The 18,573-nt window shown below is 46.5% G+C and overlaps 1 protein-coding gene across 4 annotated transcripts in view; it reads left to right on the top strand.

The window, feature by feature from the left end:
* The window catches only part of RTTN (rotatin), a 1,165,399-nt gene that overhangs the window by 212,407 nt on the left and 934,419 nt on the right, over window positions 1-18,573 (top strand). For all 4 annotated transcript variants that reach the window (XR_014961587.1, XM_085605903.1, XM_085605904.1 and 1 more), the window contains exon 13: window positions 1,021-1,233. Coding sequence is in view for 3 of the 4 variants with exons in the window: in XM_085605903.1 (XP_085462029.1) it covers window positions 1,021-1,233 (213 nt within the window). In the remaining variant the exon portion in view is untranslated. The remainder of the gene's footprint in view (window positions 1-1,020; window positions 1,234-18,573) is intronic.

The raw sequence follows: 18,573 nt of genomic DNA, 5'->3' as shown, positions 1-18,573 counted from the left end.
GACTTTGATGAGTATACCCCTGGATGAGAACTAGGATTACAGGTAAGTAACTAATCCTTTTGTTACCGGGTAATATTTTTGTTCCAATGTATGTTCTTCATCTTCTAGCACCTCTGATGGTTCTTCCTCGGTCATTGTGACAAGCTGTGGTCTCCACTATTGAATATTAGCCTTTGTTCCTACAGGTTCAAGAGCCTACACACAGTTCTTAAGCCACATATTCCCCAGTCTTTGATTTCGCAAGTGTCCGTCTCTAAACCTTTGTACAACTAGGATGATTTAGTTCCACCCACTTTTGCACTTTGATAGAAACTGTAGACATTTCTCCAAGATAAATTTATAATCTGCCAACTACAAATGAACAGGGTCTGTTTGCGAGTGAGTATGTTTATGCCGTCATTTTCTGCAAACTGTATAATCCGTTTTCCCTTGCAGGAAGAGTAGGCAGTGATCAGTTCTAAAATGTGTTGCAAGTAGGTACTGTGAGGTGGAAGAAACCCACATCTTTGGCTTCCCACAGGGGTTCAACATTAAATATTGGGCTCTCCAAGAGGAGTTCACTTTTGTCCTTTAGCCATTCTTTGGTATGAGGGGACTAACACTCCTTCCTCTCGTCTATGATTCACTCAGAGACACCCTGCTTCTGTTCTGCCATAGTGATTCAGAAATGAGAGCTCAAATATGTTTTATCTACGAACTTGGCACTTGCTAGATGTTTCAAAGCGACTCGTGAGGCACAGAATTTATCAGGGACTGTTGTGAATCAGCCTCACACCAAGAGAAGAACGTAAAATCTCTCAGTTTATTGTTTTTAAGAGTTAATTCAATTTTGTTATGGAGTTGATTTAGCAGTGGAAGCTGGTTTGCCTCATTTCCTTTTCTTAGCTGTTGCAGCAGAAACATTTTGCAAAATATACAATTGTTTTTTTAAAAACTGGTAGAGTGTGATTTGGTACTTTTCAACATCTTATTTTTATAACTTACAACTACTATTTCTTGCAATTATCTCTGTTTTCTTAGGCTAGCGACATTCTGCCTGACAGCTTAAAGAGCGCCTTGTTTCTTCTCTCCATGGACATGCCCTTCTGTCTGACTTATCCCAGCGTTCATGAATCTGTCACAGCCTACCTGGAACAGCTAAATCCTGCAAATTACAGCATTTATAAACGAGCCGCTACCACTGTTCATTCCATAGAGTGTACCTGCACCTTTATGACTGATGTGAAGAAACCGGTATGAGCTTCTATTATTGTCTTTCATTTTGTTTCGTGTGTTACCTTAGATGACCATTTTATGTTTAGGATTGTAACCCTGAGAAATGTATTAATATTTCTCCACACTTGGCAATATTTAGTTTCATCGCTACAATTAAAGAAGCATGATAATGTAATTAGGCAAGATTATGTTTCAATGATCACATCGGTAGATTCCAAATAAGATCATTTTAGCCAAATTACGTCTTTACATACATTTAGTTTGGATGAGTTTGTACAGTTAAGGAAATGTGGTCCTTACTACACTCAAGCTTTGGCAAATGTTTCAGCTAAGATCCATCCTTTCCTGCCTCCTTTTGCTCCCATTTAGCTTCAGTTTTCTTCTCTGGACAATATAGGCTGTGCTTTTCGTAAATATTGAAACACCCAGCATTTATAGACTGTGCTGTACTCTCTGGCCCATATGTCTGCAGCAGTTTTATGTCCAGGTGACTCGGATTGAAGGATTTTCGTCTCTGTGTAGGAGTTGAAGCATCGCATCTGCCCAACTAAGGGGTCGACATTTGCTGCTTTTGGTGCTTGCAGCCAATTATGACATGCGCTTTGTTTCCTAGATTTGGATCGATCATAGATTCACATGTTATAAATTCTTCTCTGACAGTGTGTTATGTTACTAGAGCTTGTTATGTCCATGTAGCTTACACAGGAAGCCAGCCAGCTAGCCGTTGCTGTCACTGTGGTGCTCCTGGGTTGAAGGAGCAGGTCCAGGCCTCCCTCTCAGGCAGCAGGACAGTCCTTCCAGCAGCAGGGCAGCAGAGTAGTCCTTCTGAGTCTCCCATTGGTTCAAAAGTGATCTGGTGAGTGGTTCAGGAGGTCCAATATTGACTCCTTGTGCCAACCTTTAAAGTTTGGGTGGGCGGGGACTCCCCAAACTACCCGCAACTCTGTTTCTGGAAATTTCTTCTCTTGCCCTGTCTAGGCTTTAAGCAGTCTAGGGTGACAACAGACTAGTGTCCAGTACCTGTGTGTGTGTGCTGGAAGCAGTCCTTCGATATATAAGTGGGGCAGGGAACAGCTCCTACCCAACAATCCTGCCAAAACCAAGTTCCCCTTTGTCTCACTGTCTGAGAGGAATACACTAAGGCAAACAGCTAAGTGAATCCCAGTCATGTGGTCCAGGATACTGGCAGAAAGTACAATTGGGTAGGACAAGAAAATTACAACTTACTAATAGTGGCATTGTCAGAACTGTTACTTAAAATCAGACTTTACCATTAAAAAGGGTTTTAAATTACAATTAGTTTGAGTTTAAACCCATTTTCCTATCTGCTCCCAAGCTCAAGTTAGGTAGCCCAATGTTATCCTACGGGAGAGATAGGCCTTGCAAAAGTGAAAAATGACTTTAGGAGTCTTTCACTACCAGGACTTTTAAAAGCCAAACCCACATGTCTTGCTTTTTTAATATAATGCACCCTGCCCTATGAGCCTTTAGGGTCCACTTTAGGGATGAATTACCTAAAGGAAAGGTTGAGGTTTATTTTGCCGGGTCAAAATGGCAGTTTAAAACTGCAGTTGAGGCTGCAGTGGCAGGCCTGAGACATGTTTTGAAAGGATACTTTGGTGGGTGACACAGTGAGTGCTGCAGGTCCGCTATTAGCATTAAATGAACAGGCTCTTGGTTTGTAAAATACCCTTTACCCGGGACTTGCAAGTAAATTAACTGGTCCTATTAGGTGTAACCAAATTGTACCATGTTTTAGGGAGGTCACACAGGCAATTTAGCACTGGTTAGCAGTGGTAAAGTTCAGAGTCATAAAGCCGGATTCAGCAAAATATGAAGGGCAAGGGCAAAATGTTTGTGGGACTAGCACCCACGGGTGTCAGGTCTAACAGTCGTCAACACCATTCCTGAGTTTCAGCTCTCCTGTTGACTTCCTTCTTTCCTCTATCTCCTGAGGGGACATGCACCTTTTTTCCACATTCCTGCATGTCCTGACTCCAAGGCGGTCCTTCTCCTAGATGCTGTGTTTCCTTTCTTCATGTTCTCTTGCTCAATGCAGGCACAGGCGGCAGTTATTACTGTACCTCCCTGTTTACAGGTCCTTGCAGCTCCTGGCTCCTTTTCTGTTTTGGTTGCTCAAGTTACTGTCTCCTATCTTGGCAATCGCCGTGCCCGACACTAATCCTTTCACCATGCTTTCACTAGTGCCTGAATTTAAAGTAAGAAGGACTTTACACTAGTTTGCTGTCACTCATTTTTATTTATTTACTCCACTTCCAAGAAGCTGAGCTTCATTTGCATTTGCCTTTGAAAGTCCTGAATGCTTATCACCTAGACAGCCTTGCCTGGTTACATTATCCCTTTACTATCACAAGACAAATAACTTACCTGCAAAATTGGCATCTCACGTCAATGATTCTGCAATTGTTTGGCCTTTGAAGCTGTACTGCATGGCCAAGAGATGAAATGGTGTTCATGGAACCCTTCTGAGTCTAGACTTTAACCTGGTGCAATCCCATTAAAAAGGCTAGCTGCTGAGACATTAGACTAGGAATTGCAGATAAAAAAGGCATCTAGTAGCCTAATCATTTGCAGAAGTATCTGCAGAAGTATCGCCAGGGTCAACAGCTAAGCAAAAGGCATTTCCTGGAAAACTAAATTTTTCTACTCCTTAATCCACCGAAGATGTTCTATGACCTTTGAAGGAGGTAATTAATCTCTCAAAGACTGGAGAGTTTTATTCCATCAAAATGTTTCATAGGCAGGGTAATTTTTGCCCTTCATATTGAGTTTGCAATGTAGCCTGTGACTTTGGTGCATGAGGAGAGACTGGAATTGTTGTAGGTTTTAATTTTTTTTTCTTTGTTTTGAAACTTGTACAGCTCTTGGTACAGCTCATGACTGACAGATACTAAAGGATAGGTTTCAGGGCACAGTTAACTTTCTAGGTAATGCATACCCTCCACTGTCCCTAGTTGGTTTTGAGTCGTGGCCCCTTGCAAATCAACAGAACCAAGTATCAAGGATTGCTGCTTGTCCAGCTTTTCATTACAATTCCCATTTTACTGGCTTCTAACATGAAAAACAAGAGTACCAGTAGCTATTAAAGAAGAGACAAAAGTTATGTCTTAACCAATCAGCATGAATCACCCTCTAGAACACTTCTGGGATAAGCCCAGTACCTCATATTTTCTACCACAAGTTATGCTAGCGAATCTCCTCTGAGCTCTGCTCAGCTTTTCACATCTCCAACCTCTGACAGAAGATATCTGGACTTAATCAATCAATCAATCAAAAAGTTTATTGTTTCAGTTAGTTAAAACCCTAACAATACATTTAATAAAACCGAATACTGCGATTAAAAGAAGTTATTTTTTCCCACTTTTTTTTTTGTTTTCCTAAAAATTTTAAAAGCCTTTAGTTTCTACTATAATTATGTATAAAGAATGACATTGTTTTAAAAAAAAATAAAGACATTTTAACATGCATAGTATACAGTTTAGTAAGTCTGGAGCGTTAACTAGTCCTTGTAAAGTGTTCCTCCCAATGTTCTGATGTTATTCTGCGTTGTGTTCGGAAGTACGGTCTGCTTCTGAATTGGCCGTCTTATTTACTTTTTGCGAGCAGGGCACAGGGTTACTTTTTAGTGCTTGTGCATGAGCTAAGAGGAACTTTATTAGTTGGCAGTTCAATGGAGTGTCAGTTGGATCCAAGGTCACCATAATTGCCGATCTGCATGTTCTTATGCCTCTAGTGTTCATGGCTTTTTTAAGGGAAGTGACTCATGCTTGGGATACGTTCGGACAAATACAGACAAGGTGGACAAGGTCCTCTTTACTGCTCCCACATAGTCTTCAGTCTTTAGGCCCATCGTGGACCCAAGTTGGCTGGTCCATGGTGGATGGAAATTTACCCAGACGCAGGGCCATTAATTGTAGTTTTCTGTGGGCTGAGAACGTAATAGTTAAGTATGGTGCTGGGGTGAGTGATTTGTACTTACCATCCAGGCATGTTTTCTCGTGCTAAAGGTGGTTTTGTCTGCTAGCAACGAGTGGAGCTTTGCTTATTTACTTATAGTTTGCTTAAAGGCCGGGTAGGGCAGATTGATTTCCCAGAGTTCTCTTGTACAAGTGTCTGTTAGAGCCTTTTTTAGTTATTGGTTGTATGGGGACTTTGCGTCTTCCTCTATTTCGTCCCACAGAGCCTTATTCAGTCCAGAAACTGCTATGTTTTGTTTCAAGCTGTACCATTTCTTGATAGTTGCATACTTCCTTCCCAGCGTTTCGTTTGTTAACCCAAATTCTAATCTGGTCTACGCTGGTGAAGCTCCCTGATGGATTTGAAAGACTGTTTTGTAGATTGCCACTTGTGCTTTGTTAAGTAGGTCCGCTTCTTTCCCATGGAGGGCTGTGCTGCTGTAGGATAGCGTAGGTAGCGTTTTAGCTTTTATTGTTGCCAGTAGGGGTTTGAATGATGGCCCCTTGAGCTTTTTTAATAAGGACCTGAGGGGCGAATGATAAGGCGTTTGCTCTCTGAGAAATGTAGGCTTTTGTAGCATGATGCCCAGTTTCGGAGGGGCCAGCCGTCTTCTAGCCATTTCCTGGCGCCGGCTATGTTCCATGATATTAAATGGAGGGTGTCTTGACAGTTGTTCGTTGGCTGTTTATGGCATGGTCAATTGTCTTTCTCCTTGTTCAGCGTTCCGGCTAACCAGCTCCAGTGATATACGGCGCCTTGAGTATTTTCTCGTCTTCCTAGGTTATCCGCGCTGTGTCTTGCCGGTGGTGGGCTGTGCCCTCTTGCATTCCGAGGTACTGAGTGTACCTGTTCCTTTGTCTCTGGCGTGCGTCCCGCTTTTTCCTTCACCACCAATGATTCCCTCAGTGGACCTGGTTTTGCCGGTCTTGAGTCTTATGCCCCATGTGTCAAATTGTTGCTTGAAGGTCATTATTAGCTGAATGATCTCCTCCGATTGCCATGTCGTAAGAGTTTGTTCCAACGTCTTGTTGTGTTGTATCTTACAGAATTCCACTGAGAGTACATGGGCTGAGTTTAGGTGTTGTAGCCATTGGATGTTTGCAAAGAGTTTGAGTATGTTGCCTCTATTTAGTGTGTCGTGCAACCCCTGAGTTTCATATTCCGGAGTTAATAGCAGTTGTTGTTCATCCTTCCTAGTCCAGCTGCCGGCTCTGGCTTCGTGGTCTGTCCTGCAGTAGGAGCTGGCTTCGTGGCGTGGTCCCGTCATGGTGGGTGTTTGTGTTGAGCGCTTTCCACTATTCTGCTTAGTGCTTGTTTCGGCATTTTGTAGTGTAATTGTTAACGGTAGCCTACTGACCTGGTTATTCTCTTTTCCAATTACACCATTGGTGTTACTTTCGGGAATTTGTTCCCTCGTGTGGATTGCCTCTGCTCCTTCCCAGGGGGAAGCTTCTCCCTTGTTGTTTATATTTACACTTCGGCCTCCGTGATGTAGGACAATCTTTATAGCTGAGGTGGATGTTGGTCCTTCCGTCCGCTTCTCCAGTTTAGCACAGGGTTTGGGCTCACGCAGCATGGGTTTTTTGTTTTGCCCTTCTTTTTTTTCTTGTTGTCTTGTCTCAGTGCTGTGTGGGCAATCAGTGTGTTCACTTTTTTGGTGGTTACCCATGTTGCCTTTGCAAGCGCTTATTTTCTCGATGCCCTCTGTGCGAGTACTGCTCTGTGGGCTTGGTGTTTGTTCTTTCTGTATTGCAGGGCCCGCACTCGTCTTGGGGCTTGCTGCTTTGACCTTTCTGTCTTGTGTGGACTCTGCTGTACTGTTCGTAATGTGATCACTTTGTTCCTTTGAGATTAGATTGTCCCTTCCTATTTTAGCTAAGGACTGTTTTTTTGGTGCCTGTTAGACCTGCCAGTCCTCTGGCTGTCCCCTCCTCATTTTTTCTTCCTTTACCCTCTAATTTTTCTGTCCACTAGTTTTTTTGGTGTTGACTTAGAGGCTCTGGGCGCCCCATTATCACTAATTGATGGTGTGGCGCAAGGTGCTTCCCTAAAATGGAGGGAAGGAGAGAGCTCTTCCACAAAATGGTGGCCTAAAACTGTCACCTCAGAACCTGGGCCATAGGCTGGCATGAGGAGTTCCAACACCTTCTGGACCACTCTGGATAGTCAGGGCCCAGGCTATATAATAGAGGTGAGTTGCGTCGGCCATTTTAGGTGGGGTAGAAGGTGTGAAGTGAGGTGGTCAGGAGCAAGGCACCTGAGTGGGGAGGTAGGTGCGCTGGAGGGGGGGGGGAGAACTGACTGTTCTTAGGGCCTGCTTTTTCTCCCCCCACAGTTGATACTACCCCCTACCTTGTGACCTAGCCTTGCCTTCAACCTCTAACTCTGGGATCACGTTAACCGTCTGTGTTTCCCGCCTAGTCAGGACCCCTGAAGAGGACTGAGTGAGAGAGTGACCTTCACCGACCCTATCCACCATTTCCCTGACTTTACTTAGCTGAGGCGACCCTGTGAGAGTAGGGGGCGCTGGGTGTCAAACTATTCACCACCCCTCAAACTGTAGGCCTGGCCTTAATTTCTACACCCCCCATTGAGGAGATCCTGAAAGAACTCACCACTGTGGCCTGGCGGCCAGAAAGTTCGTCCCTGCTATTGCTGGGGCCCGCGGAGAAGCCCGGGGCCCTGTCGCTGACGTCACAGCTGAGTTTGCGTGGTCCCCAGGGCTGAGGAGGCCGCTAGAGTTCAGGGAGGGCCTTGTTAGGCCGAGCAGATTAATCGAGGCCGCGTAGGCCTGAAGCCGGTGTCTCCTGTCATCTGACGGGGGCGGACTGTCAAGTGCCGCCCCCGCCGCTTCACCTGTCCCCGCAGGCCGCACTGTCATTGGCGGCTGCGGGTGCGCCCTGGCTGTGGTGCGTCATCAGTGCGGAGCCTCGAGAGGTGTGACCGACCCGTACATCGCCGGGAAACCTGCACGGCTGACGGAGGATCTTCGCAAGGGCCGTTGAGGCCGAAGTCTGAGGTAAACCCTGGGGAGGAGGGCGGGAGGCCTGGGAGAAGCCCAGTGCACACCCCTCCCCCGGGGAATCCGATCGTCAAGCCTGCTTGGCCCTGCAACTACCCCGGAGTGGGGAAGCGGTCGAACCATGGCCCAGTGAATTCGTGCCAGTGTAATACTAAACGTTGGCCCCCAGAGTGGAAATAACTGCCTCCCCAGTCAACATGAGTCCCTTACGGAGGTAGCCAGTTCAATGCTCAGCGCTTGGTCCCCTTGATGAAAAGCATAAGTGAAGTGCTATATTTAATGACTCTACTCAAAGTACTATGTGATCGCTAAGAGAAATGCTATATTTAATGTATGTACTTGAAGTGCTATGTGATCCATAAGTGAAGCGCTATATTTAATGACTCTACTCAAAGTACTATGTGATCGCTAAGAGAAACGCTATATTTAATGTCTCTACTTGAAGTGCTATGTGATCCATAAGTGAAGCGCTATATTTAATGACTCTACTCAAAGTAGTATGTGATCGCTAAGAGAAACGCTATATTTAATGTCTCTACCTGAAGTGCTATGTGATCCATAAGTGAAGCGCTATAGTTAATGACTCTACTCAAAGTACTATGTGATTGCCAAGTAAAGCGCTATGTCTAAAGACTCTATTTAAAGTGGTAGGAAATCGCTATGTGAAGTGCTATATTTAATGTGTCTATCCAAAGCACTATTGAATTGGCAGTACTGTGATTGATCATCAGGTGGCGTGCTTGATTTCGTAACAGATTTAAAATGTCTATGCAATGCCAATCTGGTCACGAAGAAATGTTTAGACCCTAATGTGAAGCGGATAAAAGCTAATTAGGGCCATTTGAAAGGAAAGGAAAAGAATGATAAAAGAGAAGATAAAGCTTTTCTAATTTCTCTAAATTCCTTGGTGTAGTGTCGTTTTTAGTGGTGGTACGCTGGAGTGCTGAGTTGAGTGGAATGCAAGCACGACATAATACTCCGAATGAAGCCTTATCACCCGAGCCAAGCTACCAAAGGTCTTTAGGTCCAACAGTGCCTCAGTCGATGTGTCCATTGGGTCCTCATACGATCTGGTAATGTTTAATGTGTGATCATTTTTTCTGAATGTGGTGAATATAGGGAACATTTCTGGCCCATGCTCCGTGTTCCCTGCCGATAGTTTGTTCCTTGCTTTCCTTTCACATTTATTTTGTTGTCTAGTTAGTGTAATTTGTTCAGATTAGACCGGTACGTTTGACGTGGGACCTGCCTTTTCCGAGTTTGTCGCTTTTTGTTTTTCTTTGTCCGTCTGTTTGAGAGGGATTGGTTGTGTGTTGTAGTCAGCTTCTTTGTGCTTGAAGCGAGGCGGGCTTGATTGTCTGAGTGCTAGAATTTGTTCTAAAAGATTAGGAAGGAGGCTCAGCTTGTCTATAATTGGCCCGCAGGAACAGGGACTTTGTTCTAATGTGTATTTTGATTGAGCTGTTATTATCAATGTATTCAGTTTGTCCATTTTAATGTCTATTCCTGCGATGTAGTGAGCTATGGTGTTCATTAGGTCTATTTGAACGTCCAGTTTATCCGATTGCCAATTGAGTGCCTTTGCGGATGACTGGAGAGTTTCTATTACTGATGTGAGAAGCTCCGGATGGGTTATGGCGGCACTCTGTCCAGTCTTTTGGTATGATAAATGACCAGCTTCCAGATTTTGCTCTCGGTATAGTGGGCTATTGCTGTAGTTCAGGGTTGATGTCGTTCCTGTTCCAGTTTTATCCAGTATTTTATCCTGGTTATCCTCCTGGATGGTCGGCTCCCCTTCGTTAAGTTTGGGGGGTTTATTGGCTGCTGCTGCTGTTTTGGATTTGGATTTGGTTTTTAGTCTTGTGGCGTCTCCTTGTTAACTGTTGGGCTTGGTGTGCAACTTAGGAACTTCAACCATGAAGTTTCAGAGTCATTCAAGTCATTCAAGTCGTTCGCTTTTGCTATGCTTGGGCTTTGCGCCTTGTGTTGGAGGTTAATACGGTTTTAGGGGTTGCTTGTGGTTCTGGTTTTGTTGAGCTTTCTCCATGCGTCTTTCCTTCCTTCCTCCAATTGCTATCTGTAACACGAGGAGTTGTGGCTGTTACCTTCAATTTGCCACGGCCCTCTGCTGATGTCTCCAGCTCGGTTGCTGAGGCTGATGTTCCCCCTGTGCCGAACGGAGCAGGGGTAGTTTCTCTCAGCTGCTTGTTCTCTTCAGTTTCCTAGTGTTGTTGTTTATTTACTTTTCTGTCATCCTGATGTGGGCTTTGGCCCCTTGAGGTTGTTTGGCCCTCGAAGGGGGCTGTTAAACCCAAGGATGGCTGGGCAGTTAAAACGCTTAGAGCGGTGGCTGGTCCTTTGTTGTGATCTGCCTTCTCGGGGGTTAGAGGGGCGGGCAGACCTGGAAAAACTTGTGGAGTCGAGAAGAGTGTGGCCCCAGGGTTTTTCAGGATGAAGAAGGCCTTGTTTATTCCTGTTGTCCCTCTCCCTTCCTGGTTCTTGTTCATGGTTGCAATTGGAGAGATTAGTGGGCTTTGTACAGCTGTTGATGTTCCTTTTTTGGTCTGCATTGGGTTGTAGTTTGTGATTTTGTTTTGTGTTCCCTTGGTCGGCGCTGGGGGTTTTCTTCACCTTTTGGGTTTTTTGAGGCTGCTTCAGCATCCGCCTGACCCTGCCGATCTCATCCTCCGTGGATGAGTAACTGTGTTTAGCCTTTTGACTTTCGATTTTCAAGTTCTGTTTTAGCTGGGGGTTTTTTCTGTCGACAATCGGCAGCTGCCTATTGTGGCCCAAGTTAATCCCAGCCGACCCTGCCTTAGTTTTGGCTTAGTCCCAGCTTTTGCCCAGCTCTGGCCCAGTCTTTATCCACGCCCGTGCCAGAGCGGGCCAATAGTTGTGTTCATGTGGCAAGATATGTTGGGATATTCAATATGGTGTATGGCTTATGTATGGCTTGTGCTTGCACTTCGTTGGTCCTACTTTCTGTAGCTCTTAAAGGCTCTTAAAGCTCCTCGGCTCCTGACTGCGTCACACTGCGTCTTGATGCTGCCTTAATGTTGCCGCTGTATGGCTCCCGGTGGCCAGGGGTCGCTGTTCCCCCTGGTTCACCCGCCTGGTACATCCGCTGGTGTGTCACTGTTGCGCTCCCTTAGACTTCCAGGTCGTGGGCTTGGGCCTGACCAGGACCTGACCAGGGCCTGGTACAAGCCACAAGCCTCACCCCCGCTACCACTGCCTCAGCTCAGCTGCCTCTGCCACTGCTTCTACAGCACTCCCGCAAGACTCACCGCCATATGCTGTCAGGCTGTCAAGCGGGAGGGAGGTTCTGCTGCTCGATGAGGCTCGTAGGGCTCGGCAGGGTAGCTCTTATCTCTCTGCTCCCTGGTCACGGCTCACTGGACACCGCTCGATGTGCTCAATGCGCTGCTTGTCACTTGCCTTCTATAACCGCCCCTATAACTTTGGAGGTGGAACTGCGAATAGGAAGAATCTGGACTTAATTCTTCAGGAAAGCATACATTTATGATTTATACTTTTGGACAGATACATATTTCCATCCTTTATATCTGTTTATTTGCTATCAAGTTTGACTAAGCTATGTCTGACGAGGCTAAAAAGGCTCTCTTCAGGGTGTGTGCCACTTGCATGTAGAAGAGGTTGTATATAGAAGACCCTCTGCTTGTACCCGTCCCACAAAGCATCAGACTGCAAAATAAGTCACACTTTTTCTAATAAGATTCTCAGGGACAGTGAAGGACTTCTTCTCATTTGGCGCAAAAAAATGAAAACCAGATCTGATCCTGTGTAGGACACTGAAAGTGAGCAGTCTACTTCAGAAATTTCCCTCAAAAGGGAGAGGGATCCGTCACACTCAACTAAAGAGCCTCGTAGTAAATGCACCAAAAAGTCCTCTCATGACTCCTCTTCAGAGCGTAAAAAAGGGTCTTTCAAAGAAGAACAGCTGTCTAATACTGTATCTGGGCCTGCAACACAAATGCCAGAGCTCAAAATTACATTAAAATAACCTTTTTCAGACAGATCGTTGACAAGCTCTCTGCAGACGAAAAAAGGCTTGTCAGCACCATCGACAATGAAAGGCTGCATTTCTGGGACGTCGACATCGAGTACATCCTCTACTGCTCTCTCTCTCTCTATCGACAATCTCTCTTTCGTCTCCGAGTCAGACCCCGATTTAGATGATCATTCCATTGTCATCGTCATCAAAGCCGATAGACTCTTGGGCGCCGACGAAGCACTCGTCATCGTCTAAATCTATGTCGTCTGCGAAACATTTGTCAATGAAGCTGCCATTGATGGGGGAGACACGCTTGCCAAGCACATCGTCAACAGAGAAGCCATAGTTGACGGAAAAGTCATCGTTGACAAAGACGCCGTGGTCGGCGAAGACGCCACCATCGACGAAGACACCGCCGTCGTCGATGAAGATGACAGTATCACCGGAGGCAATGACGCCATCGAGTCCACCTCTATCGACAACAACCCAACCGGAAGCCCATACGTCGATGATGACTCCATCACTGCCAAAATCACTGTCGACGGCCAAATCACCATCGTCGACGAGCCATTTGCCGCCGATGAAAACTGATGCACCTGCAAAAAAACAAGACCAACAATACAAAACTATTGTGATTGCCCCAGAACATACTTTCCCCAGTAAAATTACACCTATTCTGCCCACTCATCTCATAGAAGCAGAAGATTCCGAAGAGGAAGGTCTGTTTGGGAATGCCTATAGTCTGTCTGACTTGCACGTTAAATGTCAGTCTGATGATGATGATGAAGATGTGCAGAAATACTATGGCCAGACTTAGTATGCCCAGCCTGAGCAATGTCATCAGCAATATCAACAAGAGATGGTGACAATGCCATCAGCCTTACTCTTCAATTCATGTTGGAGGATTACTGTTGACGCTTCCCCCCTTCAGTGCCTGCTGCCAAACTTCCATGTCCACCAGTGGGATCCTCTGTGCAAACAACTACTCCAACGGTACTTACAGTCCCAAATACTCCACAGTTTATTCCACTCCAAGATGCGATCTCTTCAGATGAAGAGAGAAAGGAAGGGGAGCTACGTGACACTGCCACAGAATGGGACAATTATATGATGTCTCTTCCTGCATCACCAACACCTCCTCCATTAAATTCCCCTCCAGAGGATATAGGAGGATTCCATAATTTCCTGGAATATGCAGTAAAGAGATTCGCTTTAGCAGTGCTTTCTAAACAGTCTGACTGTTTTCTATCTGATTTTAAGGAACCTTTCCGTAAATCTGTCAGGGCCATTCCCAGAATAGACTACATCTGGGTAGAAGGCATTAAAATCATGAAAACCCCGGCTTCTATACCGGCGGTACTTCCACGCCTTGACAATAAATACAAAACTACTGATGATGCGCCAGTGTGTCTCACCGGGCACCCTAAGCCAGACTCTGTGGTCGTGCAAGCTGCTCAAGGTCGCTTGAAAAATCCTTCGGCACCTCTTTCTGCTCCCCTGGATAAGGATGGCTGGCACCTAGATTACATTGGCTAGTGGTTTTTGGCCAAGTCAGGGCTAATAGTGAGAGCGGCGATCTTAGGGCGATATGACCACCAGATGTGTTCAGACATTGCCTCCTACATCAGCCAGCTTCCTGAAGATGCTAAACAGGAGGCTAAAAAGATCTTACATGAATGAGAAAGAGCATCTAGTCAGATTATAGATACGGCCATGGATGTTGCCATCTCAGGGTTCAAACAGTTGGCAGGTGCAACAGTTCTTAGGCGACAAGGGTGGGTCAAAGCCGCCTCATTCTGCCCAGAAGTTAAAAATACGATTTTTGATCTACCTTATGATAGAGAGGCCCTTTTTGGAAATCATGTAGAGGAGGCCCTCAAAACCATCAAGGCGGAGACCGATACTGCCAAGTCTTTGGGGACGTTGCAATTCTGGAAAACTCCTTTTCATGGATCCTGAGGGAGGGAACAACCTTCCTATAGAGGGGGGTATCAACTGTACAGTTCCCCTTCCTATTCCTCGAATACGCAGTCTTACCATCCCCAGTTCCAGCAACGGCAACGCCTCAAACATCTTATGTCTGATTGATCAGTGGAAAAACACCATGTGCTGCCAAGGATACCAACCGTTGCCAATAATATTTTACAGGCTCCGGCACCAACTCCTCATTTTCTTCCTCCCCCTACCCTCTACCTTGGAGGAAACATTTCCAGCTACCTCCATCAATGGCAAACAATTACCATAGACCAGTGGGTTCTACGACTGGTACAATTCGGACACACTCCAAACTCCACCTACAACCCCACACCAACCCTCCCTCCAGAGGCATATCAAGGCACTTCAACAAGAGGTCAGAGTCATGCTTCGCAAAGGAGAAATCGAAAAGGTCCCTGTCTCCCACAGGGAAAAAGGTTTCTACTCCTGTTTCTTCCTGATTAGAAAGAAGTTTGGCAGTGGCAACCAATTTTAGACCTCAGAAACCTCAACATCTACTTGAAAAAACAATAATTTTGGATGGTCTCATTGCAGGAAGTTCTAAAACTCCTCAACCAGCTTTATAACCACCCTAGACCTCCAAGATGCCTATTTCCACATACCTATTCACCCAAAGCACAGGAAATGTGTAAGGTTTATGGTTGCCGGATGGATGCCACTACCAGTTCAGGGCGCTCCCTTTTGGTCTCAAGTCCACACCCAGGATTTTTACAAAGGGCCTTGCACCGGTCGCAGCTTTTTTCAGACAACGCCAGCATCAAGTCTTTCCATATCTGGACGACTGGCTGATCAAGGCACCTTCCAAGGCAGAAACGCTAGCGTCCACGAATGCCTGCACAGCTCTCTTCCGGCGACTGGGTCTTACTCTCGACCTACAAAAATCTAAACAAAACCCTTCGCAAATGATTGTCTTTCTAGGAGCCAAGTTAAAGACTATATGCTCAATGGTGTATTCCACAGAAAAACAACAACAACGGCTTGTCATGCTAACAAGTTCCATCCAAAGAAAAGAGTCTCTTTCGGTCCGACTGTACAAGTCACTCTTGGGGATGATGTCCTCATGCATACTGCTCATCCCGTTCTGTTGCTTCAAAATACGACCCTTTCAAGAGGAACTAGACAAGCAGTGGATACTGTCCGTCGGCTCCTTCCACGACATCACCAAAGTTACTCCACACATTCTGAAAGCCTTATAGTGGTGGACAGACAAACATCTGTCAATCGGGCTATCCTTACAACAGATAACAGCCCCTTTGGTAATCACTATGGATGTGTCCCTGGAAGGATGGGAAGCTCACCTCCAGGATCTTCAAGTAAGTGACAGGTGGAACCGAACTCAAAGTCAATCCCACATATATTTACTGCAATTGAAGGCAGTATATCTGGCCCTGCAGGCTTTTCTTCCAAGAATACAACTTTCAACAGTGCTCGTCCCTACTGACAATACGACAACGATGCACTACATCAACAAGCAGGGCGGCACAAGATCTCACGCACTTTCCAGGGAAGCGCAAAAGATATGGGAATGGAGCACATAGCTATAGCACACCAGATCTGCCTCCGAGCAGAGCACATTCCGCGACAACAAAACACTATGGCGGACACACTCATCAGGCTTGCGACATGCAACGAGTGGGAACTGCACCAGCAGACCCTAGAGAAGATCTTCCTTAGCGGGGGCAGACCAGACTTGGATCTGTTCACAACTCTCTAGAACCGCAAACGCTGTTTCTATGCAAGTTGGCATTCCCAACCAGAGCCATGGGGGAGTGCCTTTTCTATTGTATGGTCCGGCATCTTTACCTACACTTTTCTGCCAATTCCTCTCCTCCCAAGAGTCATTAGAAAGATGAAGGCAGAACCCTGCAAACTGATTCTCATTGCACCTGCCTGGCCTCTTCAACACTGGTATACAGAATTAATTACTTCTCCTATCCCAGGATTGACACATCAGGCTTGAAGTTCTTCCCAATCTTCTGACAATGAACCAAGGACAAATTCTACACCTGGATTCCAGGCACCTCAACTTGTCGGCATGGCTCCTGTGTTCCATGAGTTTCGACATTTGAACATACCAAGGGAGTATAGAGAGATCCTAGTCAGGGCCCGGGCTGACAGTACAAACAAAATATACTGCCTCAAGTAGAAAAGATTTTGTATCTGTTGCCAACAAGCTGATGTACATCCGCTCTCCTCCTCTCTGGCGCAATTTCTACCATATCTTTTACATTTGGCGCAGTCAGGTTTACCGCATTATTCCATAAAAGTTCATTTAGCAGCTTTATCCCGTTTTAGAAGATCTTTCTTCTCTACCATTATGGTCTTCTAGAATAATCAAAGAGTTCCTCAAAGTATTGTTCTGTACTTTTCCTTCTGTAAGGCCTTGTAGGAGAGTAGGGTCTGCTATCCTATGGTCACCCCAAATTTTTGCTTTTTGCTTCACTGGTTTTTGACATATTGAGGCTGTGGGCCTGCTAATCAGACCCCCAGCCTGCTGTTCTCTCTACTAAATTGACACTATGCACTATAGGTGCATAACCAATTGGAATTGGATCACCCTGTGAGCCCCTGTACCAGTGTACACTAGGTACCCAGGGCATTGGTGTATCTAAGGCCTACCAGGGGCTGAAGCATGTATTGTGCCACCCCTGGCCTGGCCTAGCAAATTTGACACAACTGGCTGATCACTCAGCTGGGGTAAGTTGGTGTAACCACCTCTTACTTAGGTGTAGTATACCTATACCTAACCTTAAATGGGACACATGTTAACCTATAAGTCACTCCTATGGCAGGCCTTAACAATCCTGAAGGCAGAGTGCTTGGTTCCATGTGAGATGGTGCTCTGGCATGAGCTGAGCCTGTCTGCAGTGGTCGGAACAACTTCCTTCTACCGTTTCCAGATATCGCCATACCATATACTCTTAAGTGCATTATGAACCTCGTGGTTAAATGCTATCTTTGGTTTGGCTTTATCAAAACATGTCGAGTAAGGTGTCATACGAATTGGAATACTAACCCCTCGCCAATTCTGGCGACGGGGTTAGCAGTCCACCCTTCTAGAGGGACACGACATGTACAGTACCTGAAACCCGGGTAAAATCAGACATAGCCTCAGCTCCACAAAATGGACGCTACCACCACAGACACAAGTCTGCCCTCCTGCTGCTGGGAGTCCTTCCAGCTTGGGAGACGTGGACAAAGGGTTTCCTGCCAGGGGAGGTGCGTGCACCACCCCAGGCAGGATTTTGTGTATTGGTCAGGTAGGGCTTGAATGGAATCAGACATGCCTGAGGCTCACAAGGAGCCTCGGTGCATATGCCAGTTCAAACCGGTCCTGGGGCACACCAGCCCCGGACCTGGGGCGAGCTGGACAAAGGATTAGGGGTGTAACCACCCCCCTTCCTGGTCCCACCCTTAGGGAGGGACCTAGCAGGTAGTCCGGCCCCTAGAATCCGCTTAAAGGTAGGAGCTGTGTCCTAAGACTTCAGACATCCTGGAATCAACTTACTACAAAGAAGAAGACGGGAACTTCGACGCTCTGCTGCACAGAGGACAGAAGGAAATCTCCCCTATGGTCAGGGAGTGACCATCTTGCTAACGCAAGCACCATCCAGCAACTCGACGTCTGCTTTGCCGCCGCCTCCTGCCGGAGCCCGAGCCCAGAGACCGACAAGACCTGGACCTCCAGACCTCTCACAGCCCGATCCACAGTCCCTGCAAAGAAGGAACCCGTGGAGGCACCGAGACACGTGGAGCCAGCCATCTTGAAAAGACACTCGACAAGCTGCAAGCGCGACAACAGAGGCTCCCTCCAAGTTGTGCTTTGGGTCCTGAGAAGCCCAACATCCGAGCAGCATCTGCACCAAAGGTGAGCCCTCCAGCATCACACGATCTGCGTGGGGCCCTTCTGCACTTTGCATCTCGACGCGCCTGCCCGGTCCCTGGCCCGTTGGCTAGTGGCCATTTTGGCGACTTAACTTGAAAACTACGACGCTGGTCTGGTTGCCCCAGACTGGCCCCTGCTGCCCTCCAAAGGAGCAGCCCCTCTGACCTTGCTGGTCAGAACCATCAGCTTTCTTCATTTTCTACGACTCCTGCTTTTGCCAAGGCTTGTTTGCTTCCTTCGAGCCGCCGACAGCGAGAGCCTGCGTGAGACAGCTCGTGAACCGACTCCTGGACGTCGTCGACCTTCAGGGACCACGTGGCTGCGGAGACAAGCTATACCTCTTCACCTGTTTGCACCCGACATCGCCTGGTACCTACCTGGTGCCACGCCGGTCCACTGGCTAGTGACTGTGAACACTGTCCCCTCTGCATTCAGGTCTTCTACAACTCCGATCCACTCTTG

This window comes from Triturus cristatus, chromosome 5_1, assembly GCF_964204655.1.
Source record: "Triturus cristatus chromosome 5_1, aTriCri1.1, whole genome shotgun sequence".
NCBI classification, from domain to species: Eukaryota; Metazoa; Chordata; class Amphibia; order Caudata; family Salamandridae; genus Triturus; species Triturus cristatus.
Note: the sequence above shows the minus strand (reverse complement) of the source record. Positions and strands in the feature narration are given on the sequence as shown.